Source organism: Aotus nancymaae, unplaced genomic scaffold, assembly GCF_030222135.1.
Source record: "Aotus nancymaae isolate 86718 unplaced genomic scaffold, 86718_ANA_hifiasm-v0.15.2.pri h1tg000028l, whole genome shotgun sequence".
Taxonomy (NCBI): Eukaryota; Metazoa; Chordata; class Mammalia; order Primates; family Aotidae; genus Aotus; species Aotus nancymaae.
Genome location: NW_026988441.1, coordinates 27,789,153 through 27,810,162, shown reverse-complemented (window position 1 = coordinate 27,810,162; position 21,010 = coordinate 27,789,153). Strand labels below are relative to the sequence as shown.

The window sequence follows — 21,010 nt, the reverse complement described above, 5'->3', positions numbered from 1 at the left end:
AAAGTTCCAAGCAAGGTGATTTGTCAGGTAGTAGTCCCTGTGGGTCAAAGGGCTAAAGGGGGTCAGGCACGGTGGCTCATGCCTGTAATCCCAGGACTTTGGGAGGCCGAGGCAGGAGGATCACTTGAGGTCAGGAGTTCGAGACCAGCGAGGCCAACATGGTGAAACTCTGTCTCCACTAAAATACAAAAATTAGCTGGGCGTGGTGGCAGGCGCCTGTAATCACAGCTACTCAGGAGGCTGAGGCAGGGGAATCGCTTGAACCCGGGAGGCAGAGGTTGCAGTGAGCTGAGATCACGCCACTGCTCTCCAGCCTGGGAGGCCAAATGAGACTCCATTTCAATAAAATAAAATAAAATGGCTAAAGGGGATCATCTGGGGAGACAGAGGTACCCATGTGCACAATGCAGGCAGTCCCTTGCACAGGCTGGATCTGGAGTCAGACCCACTTGAGTTCAAACCGGCTCTACCACTTACAGACCTGGTGACTTCCTCTGAATCTGTTTCTTCTCCTTTCCTCTGAAAGTGACCACAGTAACTGTTCCTACCTCCTTGTTTTGTGCTTGTATGCAATGAGCTAATACAGTAAAATGCCTGGCGCGCAGGAGGTGCAGAATAAGTGTTGCCCTGTTCCAGGCAAGCCCGGGGTGCTCCGGTTGAATCCCAAACACACACGTACTTTCTTACCTCGAAAATTTTCCACGTGCTGTAACCTCTGCCTCACGTGCTCTGCCCACCACCCACATAAGGCAAACTCCTACACATCCTTCAAAGCTCTACCTACAAATAGATTTCTCTTCTCTGTTCAAGCCCTGACCTAGGGAGCTGGGAGAATCCAGGGGCGCCGGGTTCTGACTGGGCCTACTGTCAAGTGATGTGAGTTCCTGGAGGGCAGGAATTCTGACCTACATGCAGCAGACAGGAGATCAAAGCTTGTTCAATGAAAAAAAAATGAATGAATGAATGGTCACTTGGGAGAGTCGGCTCCCAAACAGACACCCAGGAGTCCGCCAACCCCTTTAGCGCCCGCATTCCCTGTTCTCCATGACCTCAAAGGGCCAGTAGGTGGTCGACAAAAAGGGGCGGGGGTTGGGGTGGTTCCGGGCGGGGTCTTCAGTTCTTCCGGTACGGCCCCTTTAAGAGGCGGGGCCAGCGGGGCGGGCGCTGAGAACGCCGGGGCGGTGCGAAGATGGCGGCTGTGGCTGGGCCCGGGGATGCCGCGGCCCCGAGTTCGCTGCTCCTCGTGGTGGGCAGCGAGTTCGGGTGCCCGGGGCTCCTCACCTACGTCTTAGAGGAGCTCGAACGAGGTCGGGCTGGCCCGGGGGCGCGCGGGAGCCCAGGAGGCCGGCACGCTTCGCGCCTGGCCCCGGGGCTGGGAGTGGGCGGTGGCGGCGGCGGCGGGGCCCAGGCTCTGGGGCGGGGATCGCGGGCCCGGGGCTGGGTCCCCTTCACCGTTAGGCGCATGACGCGGGCAAAGGCGGGGTGTCTGTGGGTACCCACGGAGGAAGTGGCATCGGGGCCTGGGCTGGGCAGGGCTGCCCCGCCCCAACTCCGGGTGAAAATCGGGGAGGGGTCACGGGTCACGGGCCTAGGCGTGGGGACCCGCGCTGTTGGGCCATTGCTCCGCTTCCCGCCTGACTGGCCCGCCCGGGGGGAGGGCCTGGGGACGCTTTGGATCTCCAGATTTTAGCAGCTTAGAGATATTCCGAAGGGAGAAGCAGATATGGGGGAGGCTGGCCTGGAGCCCCGGGGCCCGCTTTCTGTTGCAGCACAAGGAGCTGCTAATTGGGGTGTGGGTGGGTGCGGCTTGCCCGGGGGATTTAGCACCTAGAGAGGTGAGTCATAGGTGCACCTGCCCGGTTCACCTGCAGCCACTTGGCACAGTGGGACTGGCGGGCATGATGCGCCCGTGGGTGGAGATGGGTGTTCATCCCCCATCCCTCGGAGAATCTGGACCTGCGTGTTTCATCGCTTGTAAAATGGAACAGGAACACGCACCTCGCTTCATGTGCTTGGGGAGTGTTTAGTGAGCACCTGCTATGCGCCAGGCAGTGGGCACAGGGACATGGCTGGGATGATAGACAGATTCAGCCCTGCCAGAACAGGTCTGGTGGGGGGATGAATCCAAAGCAAATGAGGAGATAGAACAAGCTTCCAGCTCACATGGTGTCAGGAGGGATCAGAAGTCTGCAAGGGCCTGAGAGGACAGCCAGTCTTAGCACCCAAAGGTGTAAGGGGGAAGGGCCCCTGGGCCAGTAGGAACCGGTGGGGGTGGCAGGGGGATGGGCTTCCAGGCAGAAAGAACAGCTGTTGCAAAGGCGGTGAGTGGAAACGGGCCTGGCAGGGCATAGGAGCAGCAAGGAGTTGGAGATGGAGGAGGTGGAGGCTTGGTTGCTGAGTCTTGTCTGTAAAATGATGAGGTGTGCTCTGGGTCCCCTGGCTCAGCTGCAGTGAGACCTGAAGGTGTTGGGTACTTCTGAGTCTGCAAGCTGTGAGTGAAGGGAGGAGGCTGGGGCGCTCCCTACCCACAGGGTGCTAGTTATTGAAATATTCTGGGAGCTGAGGGGCCCAGCTGAACTCCTGCCTCGATGCCTCCCTCCCACCAGGCATCCGGTCTTGGGATGTGGATCCTGGCATCTGCAACCTTGATGAACAGCTCAAGGTCTTCGTGTCCCGACACTCTGCCACCTTCTCCAGCATCGTGAAAGGTGAGGCTGGGGTGCCCCTGGCTGCTCCCCTACCTCTTATTCACGGGGCAAGTGCCAGCTGTGTGCCAGGCATGGGGGGTGGGGTATAGCTGTAAATAACAACACTAATAATATAGCTGAGACCTTTCAAATGCAAACCCTGACCCAGGGATAATCCCCTCAGTCCTCAGTAACCCACAGTGCAGGAACTGGTGTTTTCGTCCCTGACTTACAGATGAGGAAACTGTGGCATGGAAGGGGGAAGAGGTGGGGAGGTCTCTGAGGAGGGGGTTTTTTGATGAGAAACTGCTATGACTGGTGTGTCCAGTGGAAGGGAAGTGCCCCAGCCAAGACCTAGCAGTGGACAGAACATTAGAAGGGACCGAGTCCGTGGCTCACGCTTGTGATCCCAGCACTTTGGGGGGCCGAGGCGGGCCGATCACTTGAGGTCAGGAGTTAAGACCAGCCTGGCCAATGTGGAGGAGGCTTGTCTCTCCTAAAAATACAAAAATTCACCGGCATGGTAGCAGTACCTGTAATCCCAGCTATTCAGGAGGCTGAGGTGGGAGGATCCCTTGAACCTGGGAGGCGGAGGTTGCAGCGAGCTGACATCTCAACACTGCACTCCAGCCTGAGTGACAGAGTGGGAGGAAATCTGTCTCAAAAAAGAAAAAAAAAAAATCTAGAAGGTGGAGGGGGCACTGAGCTGGCCCTGGGAGATGGAGTGTGGGCCCCTTGCAGGCAGGGACTGAATTTGGTTCACAGCCACAGGGCTGGGTATACACAGTAGGCGCTCAGTAGGTAGAGAACTGGAAAGGAGTGAGATCAAGGAGGGCCCAGCTCAGCACGAGGCTCCCTTCTGGGGTGACCCAGGGTGAGCAGGGCAGCAGGTGGGCGGGCAGGGCTTGGGTGTTGCCTGAGCCGTCCTGTGCTCCTGCTGGTCTCGAGTCATCTCCTGGCTGCTGCTGGAGAGGAAGGAAGTGTCCATCGTCTCATTGTCCCAGGGGGTCCTCGGGGCTTCCTGACTCTTCATGGGGCAGAAAGTAGGGCTGGAAATCCTGTCTGCTGTGTCTGACCTTTGTGGCCACTTCCCCTTTCTATGCCTTGATTTCCCCACCTGAATGGGGCAATATCTGTGTGCGACAAAAAGCATGCTAAGGCTGGATGGGGTGGCTCTCACCTGTAATCCCATCCCTTTGGGAGGTCAAGGTGGGAGGATTGTTTGAGGTCAGGAGTTCAAAACCAGCTGGGGCAACATGGTGAAACCCTGTTTCAATTGAAAATACGAAAATGAGCCGGGACTGGTGGTGCACATCTGTAGTCCCAGCTACTCAGGAGGCTGAGGAGGGAGGATCGCTTGAACCCAGGAGCCAGAGGCTGCAGTGAGCTAAGACTGTGCCACTGCACTTCAGTCTGGGCAACAGAGCAAAATCCTGTCTCAAAAAATAAAATAAAGCTAAACGTGATAAGGGCTGACAGCACGGGAGAGTCTGCTTCTCCAGACTCAGCCATGCTCACAGCCCAGTCCTAGACCTCAGGGCCTTTGCTGTTGCTGTACCCTGGTCCGGGTTGGCCCTCACTGGCCCTCTTCTGGCTCTGGCTACTTGCCGCCCCTTTCTCACAGTGTGATGTTTAAAACATATCTGGGACTGGGCGCGGTAGCTCACGCCCGTAATCCCAGCACTTTGGGAGGCCAAGCAGATGGATCATGAGGTCGGGAGTTCGAGACCAGCCTGGCCAATATGGTACAACCCTGTCTCTACTAAAAATACAAAAATTAGCTGGGCGTGGTGGTACATGCCTGTAGTCCTAGCTACTCAGGAGGCTGAGGCAGGAGAGTAGCTTTAACACAGGAGGCGGAGATTGCAGTGAGTGAGATCATGCCACTGCACTCCAGCCTGGGTGACAGAAGGAGACTGTCTCAAAAACAAAAAACAAAACACACACGCGCGCGCGCACACACACACACACACACATGGGCCCTGGGGACAAAGGAGGGTCAGGATCCCAGAAACAACCCCACTCCAGCCCCGCCCCTTATGCTGCCCGCCCCTAGCTCAGTCCTGCCTCAGGGCCTTTGCTCTGGATGTGCCCTGATCCAGATTCGCCCTCACTGGCCCTCTCCCAGCTCTGGCTCCATGTCTAAAAAATAGATGTGGCCAGGCGCAGTACGTCATGCCTGTAATCACAGCACTTTGGGAGGCCAAAGCCGGAGGATCACCTGAGATCAGGCGTTCGAGACCAGCCTGACCAACATGGTGAAACTCTATCTCTACTAAAAATTTAAAAAATTAGTGGGGCATGGTGGCGTGCGCCTATAATCCCAGCTACTCCGGAGGCTAAGGCAGGAGAATCACTTGAACCTGGGAGGCGGAGGTTGCAGTGAGCCGAGGTCATGCCATTGTACTCCAGCCTGGGCAGCAGAGTGAGACTCTGTGTCAAAAAGAAAAGCAAATGAATGTGATGGTGGCATTACCCACAGGGGTGGCCCTGTGCCGCGTGGTCCTCTGGGTACTGCCCCTCTCAGGCTGGCCGGGGTGGTTCAGGTTTCTCTTTTCTTGCCTGATCCTGACCTGCAGCTCTGCCATGCGCCTATTACTCTCCATATAATCCCTGGGTGGGTTCCCAGGGGCGTTCGTGTTCCCCGAGGGTCACACAGGGAGGCAGGATTTGACTCCAGGATGGCCCGATTGCCCCACAGGCCAGCGGAGCTTGCACCACCGTGGCGACACCCTGGAGACCCTCGTCCTCCTGAACCCATCAGACAAGTCCCTGTGTGATGAGGTAGGGAATGGCTGGCATCCTGGAGGGGGTGGGCTGCTGGGACTGGTGCCATCTCTGTCTTCATGTCTCATGTCCTCGTGTTTATGGCTGCCCCAGCTCCTCTCGAGACACCCACACCCACTTCCTCGCCCGGAAGCCTCCCTGTGGCTCCAGCCTTTGCTTCTTCCCTCCTCTGGGGTGGAAGCAGAAAAGGCTGGAGTTTGGGAGGGAGGGGAGGGTAAGCACTCACAGGCCAGGGCCCAGGACAGCATGGGGCTGGAGGTGGAAAGGCCAGAGCAGACTGTGTCCCGTGGGTTCCCTCTGGCTAGGCCTCAGCAGTTGTCTGAATTGAGTTACTAATGTTAACTGGCTTGTAGCTATCTTACTCTTCCACCAATTATACGTCAGAAAGGGGGCTCTCAGTTTTTAGGAGACAGAGCCAGACACAGATACCCCTAGCCCTGTGGCATCAGGGCTGGGCTGGAGGGAGAGGTGGACTTGAGAGAGCCCAGAAAGGGCAGGGAGTGCTTTCAGGAGGGACACCAGAGCTGGGCTTTGTAGGATGAATAGGAGTTTGCTAGGGGGTGGGGCCTAGCAGGAGACCTGGAGACTGCCCGCTTAGCTAGTTGAGCACTGGGCTGGCCGTGGGATGCGGACAGGAGACGGGTGGTTATGTATCGATTCGAGGCTACCCCAAAGAGGACTGCTGGATACATCACTGCACAGAACGGGGCATTTAGTGCTTACCCCCTCCTCAGCTCCGGAACCTTCTGTTGGACCCTGCTTCTCACAAGCTGCTGGTGTTGGCTGGGCCCTGCCTGGAGGAGACAGGGGAGCTGCTGCTACAGACAGGGGGCTTCTCACCTCACCACTTCCTCCAGGTCCTGAAGGACAGAGAGGTAAGCCACCCCTTTGCCATCCCCCCTTTCCCTGGCTCTGAATCCTGGCTTGTCTGCATCAGGCTGTGTGGCCCCAGCCTCCTCTGTAGGATGGCAGTGGTGACACTTGCCTTCTGGCTGTCAGGGGGTCATCGCCCATGAAAGGGTGTGAGCTGGGTCTGTAGGTCAGCAGATGCCCCCGTGGCCTGATGTGGGATGGAGCCAAATGGGTCCTTTCTGGTGCCCGCAGTCTGTGTAGGACACACAGGCAAAAATCTCTAGCAAACTACATTTTCACATTGTAGTGGGGCACTTAAAAGTGCTGACGAGGCCGGGTGTGTGGCTCAGGGCTGTAATCCCTGCATTCTGGGAGGCCCAGGCAGGCGGATCACGAGGTCAGGAGTTCGAGACCAGCCTGGCCAACATAGTGAAACCCTGTCTCTACTAAAAATACAAAAAGTTAGCCAGATGTGGTGGCGGGTGCCTGTAATCTCAGCTACTCAGGAGGCTGAGGCAGGAGAGTCGCTTGAACCCAGGAGGCGGAGGTTACAGTGAGCCGAGATTGTGCCATTGCACTCCAGCCTGGGCAACAGAGCGACACCCTGTCTCAAAAAAAAAAACAAAAAGAGAAAAGGTTCAGTAGACAGAGGTGGGGCATGGAGGGTCTCCTTGGAGGGAGCTGTGCTCTGGGAGGAGAGAAGGGTGAGCTAAAGGCCATGGGGCAGGGAGGCATTTGAAGTGGAGGGAGAGGCAGGAGGTGAGGCCAGACCATAGAGCCTCGTGGGGCTGGGGAGGGTTGGGTTTTGGTGGGAGGGTCCTGAGGAGCAGGCCTGGGGTGAAGGATGAGGGTGTCCTCGCCCAGTTTTCCCACTGGGCAGGGTGTTGCCTGGCTCTAGGTGGCCCCTTACACTCCCCTCCATGCAGATCTGGGACATCCTGGCCACCACGCCCCCACCTGCACAGCCGCCAGTACTCACCATCACCTGCCCAACCTTCGGCGACTGGGCCCAGCTGGCACCTGCTGTGCCCGACCTCCAGGGGGCGCTCCAGCTGCGGCTGAACCCCCCGGCGCACCTGCCCAACTCTGAGGGCCTGTGTGAGTTCCTGGAGTACGTGGCAGAGTCTCTGGAGCCGCCTTCCCCCTTCGAGCTGCTGGAGCCCCCCACCACCGGGGGTTTCCTCAGGCTGGGCCGGCCCTGCTGCTACATCTTCCCCGGAGGCCTCGGGGACGCCGCCTTCTTTGCCGTCAATGGCTTCACCGTGCTGGTCAACGGTGGCTCGAACCCCAAGTCCAGCTTCTGGAAGCTGGTGCGGCACCTGGACCGCGTGGATGCCGTGCTGGTGACCCACCCGGGCGCCGACAGCCTCCCCGGCCTCAACAGCCTGCTGCGGCGCAAACTGGCCGAGCGCTCCGAGGTGGCTGCTGGTGGGGGCTCCTGGGACGACAGGCTGCGCAGGCTCATCTCCCCCAACCTGGGGGTGGTGTTCTTCAATGCCTGTGAGGCCGCATCGCGGCTGGCGCGCGGCGAGGACGAGACGGAGCTGGCACTGAGCCTCCTGGCACAGCTGGGCATCACGCCCCTACCCCTCAGCCGTGGCCCTGTGCCGGCCAAGCCAACCGTGCTCTTTGAGAAGATGGGCGTGGGCCGGCTGGACATGTACGTGCTGCACCCGCCCTCCACTGGCACCGAGCGCACGCTGGCCTCCGTGTGCGCCCTGCTGGTGTGGCACCCTGCGGGCCCTGGCGAAAAGGTGGTGCGCGTGCTGTTCCCCGGCTGCACCCCGCCCGCCTGCCTCCTGGACGGCCTCGTCCGCCTGCAGCACTTGAAGTTCCTGCGAGAGCCTGTGGTGACACCCCAGGACCTGGAGGGACTGCGGCGAGCTGAGAGCAAAGAGAGCGTGGGCTCCCGGGACAGTTCAAAGAGAGAGGGCATGCCCGCCGCCCACCCTAGATCTGGCCTAGAGCGCCCTGGGGTGGCCCGGAAGGAGCCGGCACGGGCTGAAGCCCTGCGCAAGACTGAGAAGGAAGCCAGGACCTCCCGGGAGGTGAAGAAAGACCCCAAGCCAAGCGTGCCCCGGACCCAGCCTCGAGAGGCGCGCCGTACAACCTCTTCTGTGCCCAGCCTCAAGAAGACTGGTGCCCAGGCAGCACCCAAGCCCCGCAAAGCACCCAGCACAGCACCCAGCACGTCCCATTCTGGCTTCCCGCCAGTGGCAAATGGACCTCGTAGCCCGCCCGGCCTCCGATGTGGAGAGGCCAGCCCCCCAAATGTGGCCGGTGGCTCTCCGGCCTCCCAGCTGGTGGCTACGCCCAGCCTGGAGCTGGGGCCCAGCCCAGCTAGAGAGGAGAAGGCGCTCGAGCTGCCACTGGCTGCCAGCTCGATCCCGAGGCCACGCACACCCTCCCCTGAGTCTCGCCGGAGCCCCGCGGAGGGCAGCGGGCGGCTGTCACTGAGCCCACTGCGGGGTGGGGAGGCCGGGCCTGACGCCTCCCCCACAGTGACCACGCCCACGGTGACCACGCCCTCACTGCCCGCAGAGGTGGGCTCCCCGCACTCCACCGAAGTGGATGAGTCCCTGTCTGTGTCCTTTGAGCAGGTACTGCCGCCATCCGCCCCCACCAGTGAGGCTGGGCTGAGCCTCCCGCTGCGTGGCCCCCGGGCTCGGCGCTCGGCCTCCCCACACGATGTGGACCTGTGCCTGGTGTCACCCTGTGAGTTTGAGCATCGCAAAGCGGTGCCCATGGCGCCAGCACCTGCGTCCCCCGGCAGCTCCAACGACAGCAGCGCCCGGTCACAAGAGCGAGCAGGTGGGCTGGGGGCCGAGGAGACGCCACCCACATCAGTCAGCGAGTCCCTGCCCACGCTGTCTGACTCAGACCCTGTGCCCCTGGCTCCTGGTGCCGCAGACTCAGATGAGGACACGGAGGCCTTCGGAGTCCCTCGCCACGACCCTTTGCCTGACCCCCTCAGGGTCCCCCCACCACTGCCTGACCCATCCAGCATCTGCATGGTGGACCCGGAGATGCTGCCCCCCAAGACGGCGAAGCAGACGGAGAACGTGGGCCGCACCCGGAAGCCGCTGACGCGCCCGACCTCACGTGCTGCTACCCCCAAAGCCACTCCAGTGGCTGCTGCCAAAACCAAGGGGCTTCCTGGTGGGGACCGGGCCGGCCGGCCACTCAGTGCCCGGAGTGACCCTAGTGAGAAGGGAGGCCGGGCACCCCTGTCCAGAAAGTCCTCAGCCCCCAGGACTGCCACTCGAGGCCCATCGGGTGAGTACTGGAGCTGGGGCCCTAGGCTGGGTTGGCAGCTGCTCAGGCTGGAGAGGGCATAGCTCATCCTCCTTCTTAATTGTTTTTTAAAAGAGATGGTCTCACTATCTCCCGGGCTGGAGTGCAGTGGTGCAATCACAGCTCACTGCAGCCCCAACCTCTGGCTCAAGCCACCCTCTGGCCTCAGCTTCTCCAGTAGCTGGGACAACAGGCACGGCCACCACGCCTGCCTACTTTACATATTTTTTGTAGAGATAGGGTCTCACTGTGTTGCCCAGGCTGATTTCAAATTCCTGGCCTCAGACTGTCTGCCCCCTCACTCTCCCAAAGTGCTGGGATTCCCAGCGTGAGCCGCCGTGCCCTGCCAGTCCTCCTGTTTTTTTTTTTTTTTTTTGAGACAGAGTTTCACTCTTGTTGCCCCCGCTGGAGTGCGACGGCACGATCTCGGCTCACTGCAACCTCCACCTCCCGGGTTCAAGAGATTCTCCTGCCTCAGCCTCCCAAGTAGCTGAGATTACAGGTGCCCACCACCACGCCTAGCTAGTTTTTGTATTTTTAGTAGACACAGGGTTTCACCATGTTGGCCAGGCAGGTCTCGAACTCCTGATCTCAGGTGATCCACCCACCTTGGCCTCCCAGTGTTGGGATTACAGGTGTGAGTGAGCCCCTGCGCCCAGCCAAGTCCTCCTGTTCTTAATTGCTGTGTGACCTCAGCAGTGCCCACACTCTCTGGGGCTCAGTTTCTCCTGTGAAATGCAAACTGACCTCAGTGTTGAACCACTTGCCATTCTGAGGTGCCTGCACAGCACCCTGGGTGGAAGCTAGGTGAGCATGTATGCTAGTTGTGGGTTTCTAGAAGCCACAGTAAGTAAAATGAAAGAGTTGAAACTTTAAATAGTACATTTTATGTAACTGATTGGTTAGGAGGACCTAGCCTACGGTTGTACTCACAGAGCAAAATCAGCAAACTGAAAAGGCATGTAGGGTGAAGTCCAAAGGAAACAAGGCAGAAGCTTCCAGAATCCTCTCCCAGTAGGGCTGCATACCACAGGCTCCATTTCTCCAGTAGCAAGTTGTAACAATGTGTCTCACGGAAGCTGGTTAGAGACTCAGCATGCCCAGGTTCTTATTGGGCCAGTTACAGCGGCATCCTCTGCTTGGCACAGAGATTCTAGACGCCCCCAAAAAAGGGGAGATCAGGTGTGTGGTCCAGTCCAGGCACAGGGAGCCCCTCTCAGACGGAAAGGTGGGAACCCTCCTCCTGAGATCCGGATTTCCAGACACCAGCCAAAGGCTCGCATTTTAAGCAGACCTTGCCAAGGGGAAGGTCTCTGGCCTGCTGCTGTGCTTTTCCTTCTTGTTTTTTTTTTTTTTTTTTTTTTCTGAGACAGGGTCTCAGTCTGTTATCCAGGCTGAAGTGCGGTGGCACAAACAGGGCTCACTGCACCCTTGACCTCCCAAACAGCTGGAACCAAGCAACCCTCCCACCTCCTGAACAGCTGGGACCACAGACACACACCATCACGCCCAGCTAATTTTAAAATTTTGCATAGCACCGGGGTCTCACTGTATGGCTCGGGTTGGTGTGGAACTCCTGAGTTCAAGCGATCCTTCGGCCTCAGCCTCCCAGAGTGCTGGGATTATAGGCATGAGCTGCCACGCCCGGGCTCGATGTTTAATTTTGGATGAACTGCCAGACTTTTCCACAGCAGCTGCTTGCCACTCACCAGTCTAAAGGGTGTGAGGTGGGATCGCATTGTAGTTTCAGTTTCCATTTCCCTAATGATTAGTGATGTTGAGAATCTTTTCATATGCTTGTTGGACGTTCGTCTTCTTTGGAGAAATATTCGAGTCCTTTGCTCAACTTTAAATTTTATTTTTTAGAGACAGGGTCTTGCTCTGTCACTGATGCTGGAGTGTGGTGCCAACCGCTCACTATAGCCTCGACTTCCTGGGTTCAAGCAATCCTCCCGCCTCAGCCTCCCAAGTGGCTGGGACTACAGGTGCATGCCATCATGCCTGGCTAATTTTTTAATTTTTTTGTAGAGATGGAGTCTCACTATGTTGCCCAGGCTGATCTTGAACTCCCAGCCTCAAGCGATCCTCTCGCCTTGGCCTCCCAAAGTGCTGGGATTACAGGCATGAGCCACCATGCCTAGCCCCCTTTGCCCATTTTTAAATTGGGTTGTTTTCTGTTGTTGAGTTTTGTAAATCATTCTGGATATTAATCCTTTAGCAGATATATGGCTTGCAAATATTTCGTCCCTTTCTGTGAGTTGCCTTTTTCTTCTGTTGATAATGCCCTTTGATGCACAAAAGTTTTAAATACAAAGTCCATTTTGTCTATATTTTTCTTTTGTTGTCTGCACTTTTGATGTCAGACCCAATAATGGTTGCCACATCCCATTTTTTTTGTTTTGTTTTGTTTTAAGATGGAGTCTCACTCTGTTGCCCAGGCTGGAGCGTGAGGGCATGATCTTGGCTCACTGCAACCTCCACCCCTGGGTTCAAGCAATTCTCCAGCCTTCCTGAGTAGCTGCCATTACAGGCACCCACTACCACACCTAGCTAATTTTTTTGTATTTTTAGTAGAAGTGGGGTTTCACCATGTTGGCCAGGCTCGTTTCGAACTCCTGACCTCAAGTGATCTGCCCACCTCAGCCTCCCAAAGTGCTAGGATTACAGGCGTGAGCCACTGCACCTGGTCAAATCCAGCACTGAGAAGCTTCTACCCTATGTTTTCTTCTAGGAGTTTTGTAGTTTTCCCTTTCACATTTAGGCCCCTGATCTATTTGGAGGTAATATTTGTATGTGGTGGAATGATCCAGTGTTATTCTCTTGGATGTGGAGGCCCAGCTTTCCCAGCACCATTTGTTGAAAAAACTGTCCTTTCCCCAGTGAATGGTTTGAAACCCTTGTCGAAAATAATTTAACCATACATGTGAGGATTTATTTCTGGGCCTCTCTATTCTATTCCATTGGTCTATATGTCTGTCTTTATGCCAGTACCACACTGCTTTGATTACTGTAGCTTTGTAGTAAGTTTTGAAATCAGGAAGTGTGAGTCCTCTATCTTGATTCTTCTATTTCATGACTTTTAAATTTCCTTTTTAGATTGTTCATTGTTCATGTATAGAAATTCAGCTGCGTTTTGTGTGTGGACTTTGTATCTTGCTTCTTTGCTGAATTCATTTATTAGTTTTTGTTTGTTTGTCTTTTTGAGGTGGAGTCTTGCTCTGTTGCCCAGGCTGGAGTGCAGTGGTGTAATCTCAGCTCACTGCAACCTCCATCTCCTGTGTTCAAGCAATTCTCCTGCCTCAGCCTCCCGAATAGCTGGGATTACAGGCATGTGCCACCACTCCCAGCTAATTTTTGGATTTTTAATAGAAATGGGGTTTTGTCATGTTGGCTAGGCTGGTCTTGAACTCCTGACCTCAAGTGATCCCACCCACCTCAACCTCCCAAAGTGCCGAGATTACAGGTGTGAGCCACCATGCCCAGTCCATTTATTAATTTTAACAGCATATATACATATATATATATATTTTTCCTCGTTCTATTTTGACAGAATCTGTAGGGTTTTCCACCTATGAGGTAACATCATCTACGAACAGAGAATTTTACTTCTTCTTTTCCAGTTTGGATGCCTTTCATTTTCCTTGTCTAATTACCGTTGCTATAACTTTCACTTCTATGTGGAATAGAAGTAATGAAAGTAGGCATCCGGCCAGGTGCGGTGGCTCACACCTGTAATCCCAGCACTGTGGGAGGCCGAGGCAGGTGGATCACGAGGTCAAGAGATCGAGACCATCCTGGCCAACATAGTGAAACCCCGTCTCTACTAAAAATACAGAAAAAAAAAGAAATTAGGTGAGCATGGTGGCGCACGCCTGTAGTCCCAGCTGCTCAGGAGGCTGAGGCAGGATAATCGCTTGAACCCTGGAGGGGAAGGTTGCAGTGAGCCGAGATCGCGCCACTGCACTCCAGCCAGGCAACAGAGCAAGACTCTGCTAAAAAAAAAAAAAAAAGGTAGGCATCCATGTCCTGTTTCTTCCTGATCTTAGAGGAAAAGCTTTTAGTCTTTCAGCATTGAATATGATGTTTACTGTGGGTTTTCATATGTGGCCTCTGTTATGTTGAGTGTTCTTCTCTTCCTACTTTGTTGAGTGTTTTTACCATGCAGAGGGTATTGAATTTTGTTAAGTGTTGTAGTGTTGTTTCTCCATCCACTGAGATGATCAGGTGGTTTTTCCCCCCTTTATTCTGTTACTGTGATGTGTTAATAATAACACTGATTTTTTGTTTCATATGTTGAACCATCCTTGCATTCCAGGAATAAGTCTGACTTCGGGTATGTAATCCTTTTAATATGCTGCTGAATTAGGTTTGTTAATACTTTGTTGATTTTTTTACATTATTGTTCACAAAGGCTGTTGAACTGCCATTTTCTTGTAGAATTAAATATCTGTGTCTGGCTTTGGTATCAAGACAATTCTGGCCTCATAAAATGAGTTAGGAAGTGCTCCTTCCTCTTCAGTTCTTTGGAAAAGTTTGAGAAAGGCTGATATTAGGTCTTTAAATGTTTGGTGGAGTTCCCCAGGGCTTTTCTTTTTTGGGAGGTTGTAAATTCGTTCTCCTTGCTAGCTACAGATGTATGCTGATTTTCTTTTTCTTCGTGATTGTGTCTTGGTAGTCTTTGTGTTTCTAGAAATGTTTCTAGGAATGTGTCCATTTCATTTGAGGGTATGTATTTGTTGGCATACAAACCTGAGTACGCCAGTACCCTCAAATGAAAAGGGGGTTAGTACTCTGACCCCCTGAGCTGGGCAGCAGCTGTGGTTGTAAGATGGAGGGTCAGGTAGGCTTCTTGTGCCCGAGACCCAGCTGCTTCCTTTCAGTCCCCTTTGGCCCTAAGGTCAGGGTTGGACCAGGCCCCCAGAGCTGCTGTCTCATCCCATCTAGCACCCCCATGCTGCTCCCGGGCCCACCTCTCAAGGCCCTCTCCACCCACTCTGGCTCCCCATCACCCTTGGGGCAGGAATTCTCTCTTGCTCACAGCCATGTTTCGGGGCCTGGTGCCCAGGAGGTCCTGATAAACACCCCTTGAGCAAGTGAACCAGACAGATGCCGCAGAAGTAGCAGAGTGGTCCAGGCACTGGCTGCTTTCAGGGCTCAGACTCTTAAACCTTCCAGGGAGCATTCCCTGATTGCCACCCACCCCCAACCCTGGGGCTGTCTATGTCCAGGCACTGGCTGCTTTCAGAGCTCAGACTCTTAAACCCTCTTCCAGGGAACATTCCCTGATTGCCACCCACCCCCGACGCTGGGGCTGTCTATGTCCAGGGATTGGCTGCTTTCAGGGCTCAGACTCTTAAACCCTCTTCGAGGGAGCATTCCCTGATTGCCACCCACCCCCAACCCTGGGGATGTCTATGTCCAGGGACTGGCTGCTTTCAGGGCTCAGACTCTTAAACCCTCTTCCAGGGAGCATTCCCTGATTGCCACCCACCCCCGACCCTGGGGATGTCTATGTCCAGGGACTGGCTGAGGATGAGTCTGGCCCTTGTCACAGAGGGGTGGCCGGTGGTGTTTGCAGAGTGAGTAAAGAGTCACTGGAGTCAAGGTGTGATGACAGGCACCTGTAGTCCCAGCTACTTGAAAGGCTGTGGCAGGAGGATCACTTGAGCCCAGGAGTTTGAGATGAGCCTAGGCAGCATAGTGAGACCCCATTTCTTAAAATAAGATTCACCGGAGTCATGAGAGCACCAGGGCTCCCCAGGAAATTCTGCGATCAGGCCTCCTGCTGAGGAGGGAGCTGCTCTGAGCGGTGCAGGTGGAACTGGGAGACTCAGCGCCTCCCCAGCCCAGAGCTCATCCCTGACTCTCATCTCCCCGTCTGCAGGGTCAGCCAGCAGCCGGCCCGGGGCATCGGCCACCCCCGCCAAGTCCCCGGTCTACCTGGACCTGGCCTACCTGCCCAGCGGAAGCAACGCCCACCTGGTGGACGAGGAGTTCTTCCAGCGCGTGCGTGCGCTCTGCTACGTCATCAGTGGCCAGGACCAGCGCAAGGAGGAGGGCATGCGGGCCGTCCTGGATGCGCTGCTGGCCAGCAAGCAGCAGTGGGACCGTGACCTGCAGGTGCGTGTCCCCCCAGGGACTCTGGCGTTAGTAAGCGTAGTCAGCACAGGTGGGGAAAACCACCCTCGACTCTCAGAGACTAAGCTGCATCCCCCAGGCCACACAGGGATGGGGGCAAACGTGGGAGTCTCACACGCTCAGCCTTTAGGGACCCCTTCAGACTCTGATTCTGTCACACCACCATCCCCATCGGCTGTGCTGGGAGCCTGGGGGAGACGCAGGGCCTCGTGAAGCCTCGTGGTTCTGTCCCTTCCCCAGACACCTTGTCACTTAGCCATTGTTTCCTTGTGAGACTTGACTGGGATGGAATAGGTGGGCCGTGCGGTGTCTGTGCGGCTGAGAGCCCACCCCCATGACTGCACGAAGCTGAGCGATTGAAAACAAGCATTGCAGGGCGAGGCACGTGTGGGCAGAGGGAGGACCATCTCACACCACGGACCCTGCCCTCACGCAGCTGCTAGTCTGGCTTCCAAAGAGCGTCCTTGTAGGGTGCACGGCCCGGGCAAAGGCCCAGAGGTAGGAAAGAGGTTGGCGTGTTCGAGGAGCAGGGGAGACCCAAGTGAGTGGAGAGGGAGCTCGGGCCAAGGGAGGCCTTGCAGCGGGGGGGCTTGTCTCCTGTGTGCTGAGAAGGTTCTTTGGGTGCTGGTTGGGAGGAGCAGGATCCTCACAGACAGGCCGACCACCCGTTGGAGCAAACAAGATCCTGGAAAGGCCTCGAATGCCAGGAAAGGAAGGCGACTTGGGCCCCAGGCCAGCAGAGCAGGGGGTACCCCTCTCATTGGTGTTCCACCCTCTGTGTCCCCGCCCCCGCCTACAGGTGACCCTGATCCCCACCTTCGACTCAGCGGCCATGCATACGTGGTACGCAGAGACGCACGCGCGGCACCAGGCGCTGGGCATCACGGTCCTGGGCAGCAACAGCATGGTGTCCATGCAGGACGACGCCTTCCCCGCCTGCAAGGTGGAGTTCTAGCCGCCGCCCACACGCCCTGCACCCGCCACCTGCCCTGCCCCTAGACTCAGCCGCATCAGAAATAAACCATGATCGCACTTGCTGTGGCCTCTCTTCTTTCTGCAATGGGAGACTCGGCATCTACCTCCTGGTCCTGTGGGCAGGGGCGGCTTCCCTGGACTCTCCAGCGACCCTATGGTCAGGCCGGCTCCGGCCTCCATGTCGCCGATGGAGAAACGCAGGCTTTGCAGGGCCCGGTTTGGGGAAGGACACGCCTCTCAGAGTTAATGACCGCTGCTCGTTGGAGCTCCGACGGCGGCCTCCACCCCAGCCCAGTAACCGTGAGGGGCCCAAGTGACAGATGCGAAGTAGCTCCCTGACAACCTGTCACACAAACCATCAAACAAAAACTCCCCTGCTGTCCCTAGAGGAGATGGAGGCTTGTTCCAGAAAGTGTCGCTCCACAGGAAGGTCTCACAGAGGAATCTGAAATCAGAGATGGCAAAGCAGCTGCTTCCTGACTCTTGCCCTCTCACCCCTCTGCACGAACACAAGCGCTTAGGTTTACTATTAGAATCACTGTCGTCTGTACTGTGTTGGATGGCAGCCAGCCCCCAAAACACATTCAGTTGCTGACCCCTGATACCTGTGAAGGTGATGTTACTTTGAAAAAGGATCTTTGTAGATACGATTTTGTTATTATTATTTTTTGAGATGGAGTCTTGCTCTGTCACCCAGTCTGGAGTGCAGTAGTGTGATCTCAGCTCACTGCAACCTCCACCTCCCAGATTCAAGCGATTCTTGTGCCTCAGCCTCCCCAGTAGCTGGGATTCTAGGTGCCCACCACCACACCTGGCTAATTTTTGTATTTTTAGTAGAGGGCAGGTTTCACCATGTTGGCCAGGCTGGTCTTGAACTCCTGACTTCAAGCGATCCACCCACTTCAGCCTCCCACAGTGCTGAGAATATAGGCGTGAGCCATTGCACCCAGCCTTTGCAGATACAATTAAATGAAGGAGCTTGAGAGATCACCCTGGATTGTCCAGATAGGCTCTGCATCCAGTGACAGGGTTCCTGTAAAAGACAGAGGGTGGCTGGGCACGGTGGCTCACGCCTGGAATCCCAGCATTTTAGGAGGCCAAGGTGGGTGGATCACTTGAACCCAGGAGTTTAAGACCAGCCTGTGCAACATAGCAAGACCCTGTCTCTACTAAAAATACAAAAATTATCTGGGCGTGGTGGCGCACATCTGTAGTCCCAGCTACTCCAGAGGCTGAGGTGGGAAGATCACTTGAGCCTGAGAGGCGGAGGTTGCAGTAAGTCAAGATCAAACCACTGCACTCTAGCCTGGGTGACAAAGTAAGATCCTGTCTCAAAAAAAAAAAAGAAAAGAAAACACAAGGCCAGAAATGGGAGCGATGTGGCCACAAGCCAGGGAATGCCAGGAGCCACCAGCCACTGCTAGAGGAAAGGAAGCCTCCTCCCCTAAGCTCCTGTGGGAAGCATGGCTCTGCTGACTCGATTTTTGAATTTTGGACCCCCAGGGCAGTGAGGGAAGAAATTCCTGTTTGAAGGAGCCTGGTTTGTGGTTATTCATTATGGCAGCCACAGGAAACTAACATGGCATCCATCACACATCCTAAGCGGGTCAGCAAAACTGCTCGCTCTCTGGAAACGGTGGCCAGAATCACTTCTGTGGCTCTGTGAGATTCTGTGGACTTCTTCCTCTGGTGGCGTCATCAGTGTCTTTGTCCTCTCAGGCTGTCATCATAAAATACCACAGACTGGCCAGGTGCGATGGCTCATGCCTGTAATTCCAACACTTTGGGAGGCTGAGACAGGCGGATCACTTGAGATCAGGAGTTCGAGACCAGCCAGACCAACATGGTGAAACTCGGTCTCTACTAAAAATACAAAAATGTGCTGGGTGCAGTGACATATGCCTGTAATCCCAGCTGCTCGGAAGGCTGAGGCAGGAGAATGACTTGATCCTGGGAGCCAGAGGTTGCAGTAAGCTGAGATCGCACCACTGCACTCCAGCCTGGGCCACAGAGCAAGACTCCATCTCAAAAAAAAAAAGAAAAGAAAAATACTGCAGGCTGAGTGGCTTAAATAATGGACTTTTTTTTCTTTTTTGAGATACTGTCTCACTCTGTCGCCAGGGTTGGAGTGCAGTGGTGCAAACACAGCTCACTGCAGCCTCGACCTCCTGGGCTCAAATGGTTCTCCTTCCTCAGCCTCTAATGTAGCTGTGACAAGTGTGTACCACCATGCTGGGCTAGCTTTTTTATTTATTTATTTTGAGACAGAGCCTTGCTCTTGTTGCCTAGGCTGGAATGCAGTGGCATGATCTTGACTCACTGCAACCTCTGCCTCCTAGGTTCAAGCGATTTCCCTGCCTCAGCCTCCCAAGTAGCTGCCTCAGCCTCCCAAGTAGTGTACAGGTGTACACCACCATCTTCTACTAATTTTGTTATTTTTAGTAGAGATGGGGTTTTACCATGATGGCCAGGCTGGTCTTGAACTCCTGACCTCAGGTGATCCACTCGCCTCGGACTCCCAAAGTGCTGGGATTACAGGCATGAGCCACTGCGCCCAGCAACTTTTTGATTTTTTGTATACAGGGTCTTGCTATGTTGCCCAGGCTGGTCTTGAACTCCTAGGCTTAAGCAATCCTCCCACCTTAACCTCTCAAAATGCTAGATGACAAGTATGAGCCACTGCATCCAGCCCTGACATTTCTTTCTCATGGTTCTGGAGGCTGGGAAGTCCAAGATGAAGCTACTGGCCGACTTGGGTTCAGGTGAGGGCTCTCTTCCTGGCTTGCAGACAGCCGCCTTCTTGCTGTGTCTTTACATGATGGAGAGAAGCGGGAAAGAGACAAGCTCTGCTGTGTCCCTCCCTGTAAGGGCTCTAATCCCATCACAAGGGCCCCACCCTCATGACCTCATCCAACCCTAATCACCTCCCAAAGGCCCAGCTCCTAATAGCATCCCATTGGGAGCTGGGGTTTCAAAACACATTTGAGGGAGACAGAAGCATGGAACTCGTAATAGTCAGGATTTAAGACTTGTGCGGCCACTGGTCAGCATGTAGATCTCTACAAAGGAGTAGTTATAGGGACTCTGAGTGGGAACCAGTCTCTGACCATCTTCATGGGGTCTTCTTTTTTTTTTTTGGATGTAGTTTCACTCCTGTTGCCCAGGCTAGAGTGCAGTGGCACTGTCTTGGCTACTGCAACCTCCACCTCCTGGGCTCAAGTGATTCTCCTGCCTCAGCCTCCTGAGTAGCTGGGGTTACAGGTGCCCGCCACCGTGACCAGCTCCTTTTTGTATTTTTAGTAGAGACGGGGTTTGACCACATTGGCCAAGCTGGTCCCAAACTCCTGACCGCAGGTGATCCACCTGCCTCAGCCTCCCATAGTACTGGGATTACAGGTGTGAGACCCTGTGCCTGGCCCTTCACGGGGTCTTAATGGGCACAGGGTAGGCGATCAGGAAGGACAGGTGGAACAGAGGAGCCATGCCTGTGCCTGCCGCCTCCTGTCCAGTGCCTGCCAGCAATGCCGAGATCAGTCAGCCAGCTCCCACTCCCACCTACCCATCCTCCACACCTCCACAGCCAAAACTAATGGGAGTCCTGGGAGAAAGGGCCCAGCCTAGGCGAGTTGATACAGCAGTGCAAAACCAGCCCTGCCCAGCGCCCCATCAGCTGGGACTCAGGTTATGGCCTTTTCTCCATTGCCAGGGTAAGGATGGACTTCTGGGGTCACCATTTATACATGAGGATGACTCCCCAGGGTTTTTTTTTAGAAGTCCCAGTCTGTCACCCAGGCTAAAGTGCAGTGGCGTGGTCTCAGCTCACCGCAACCTCCAACTCCTGGGTTTAAGCAATTCTCCAGCCTCAGCCTCCTGAGTAGCTGGGATTACAGGTGACTGCCACAACACCCAGCTAATTTTTTTGTATTTTCAATAGAGACAGGGTGTCTCCATGTTGGCCAGGCTGGTCTCGAACTCCTGACCTCAGGTGATCCGCCCGCCTCAGCCTCCCAAAGTGCTGGGATTACAGGCATGAGCCACTGTGGCTGGCCTCCCCTGGGTTTTATGTTTTGGCCAAACTGTCTAATGACCCCTGCTGCCTACTTGTTCTTATTTCAATTCTCCCATTATCAGGGAGGTTTCCTTCCATTTATGGCCCTTTTTTTTTTTCTTGAGATAGTTTCTCTCTGTTGCCCAGACTGGAGTGCAATGGTGCGATCTCAGTTTACTACAACCTCAGCCCCTGGGTTCAAGCAATTCTTGTGCCTCAGCCTCCCAGT

At 55.3% G+C, this 21,010-nt stretch overlaps 1 protein-coding gene across 1 annotated transcript; it reads left to right on the top strand.

Annotated features, from left to right (window-relative positions):
• Positions 1-1,166: 1,166 nt before the first annotated feature.
• MAP1S (microtubule associated protein 1S) lies at positions 1,167-16,794 on the top strand. Its single transcript, XM_012443573.3, has 7 exons — positions 1,167-1,307; positions 2,607-2,708; positions 5,389-5,471; positions 6,209-6,349; positions 7,253-9,602; positions 15,505-15,740; positions 16,558-16,794. The coding sequence occupies exons 1-7, from the start codon at positions 1,190-1,192 to the stop codon at positions 16,711-16,713; spliced, it is 3,186 nt and encodes a 1,061-aa protein (XP_012298996.2). The 5' UTR covers positions 1,167-1,189; the 3' UTR covers positions 16,714-16,794.
• The last annotated feature ends 4,216 nt before the right edge of the window (positions 16,795-21,010 follow it).

Bases quoted from the DNA above. Each gene is read 5' to 3' on its own strand.
- MAP1S (XM_012443573.3), top strand. From the start codon at position 1,190: ATGGCGGCTGTGGCTGGGCCCGGGGATGCCGCGGCCCCGAGTTCGCTG. The intron at 2,709-5,388 runs GTGAGGCTGGGG...ATTGCCCCACAG, and splicing joins CTTCTCCAGCATCGTGAAAG to GCCAGCGGAGCTTGCACCAC. The intron at 15,741-16,557 runs GTGCGTGTCCCC...CCCCGCCTACAG, and splicing joins AGTGGGACCGTGACCTGCAG to GTGACCCTGATCCCCACCTT.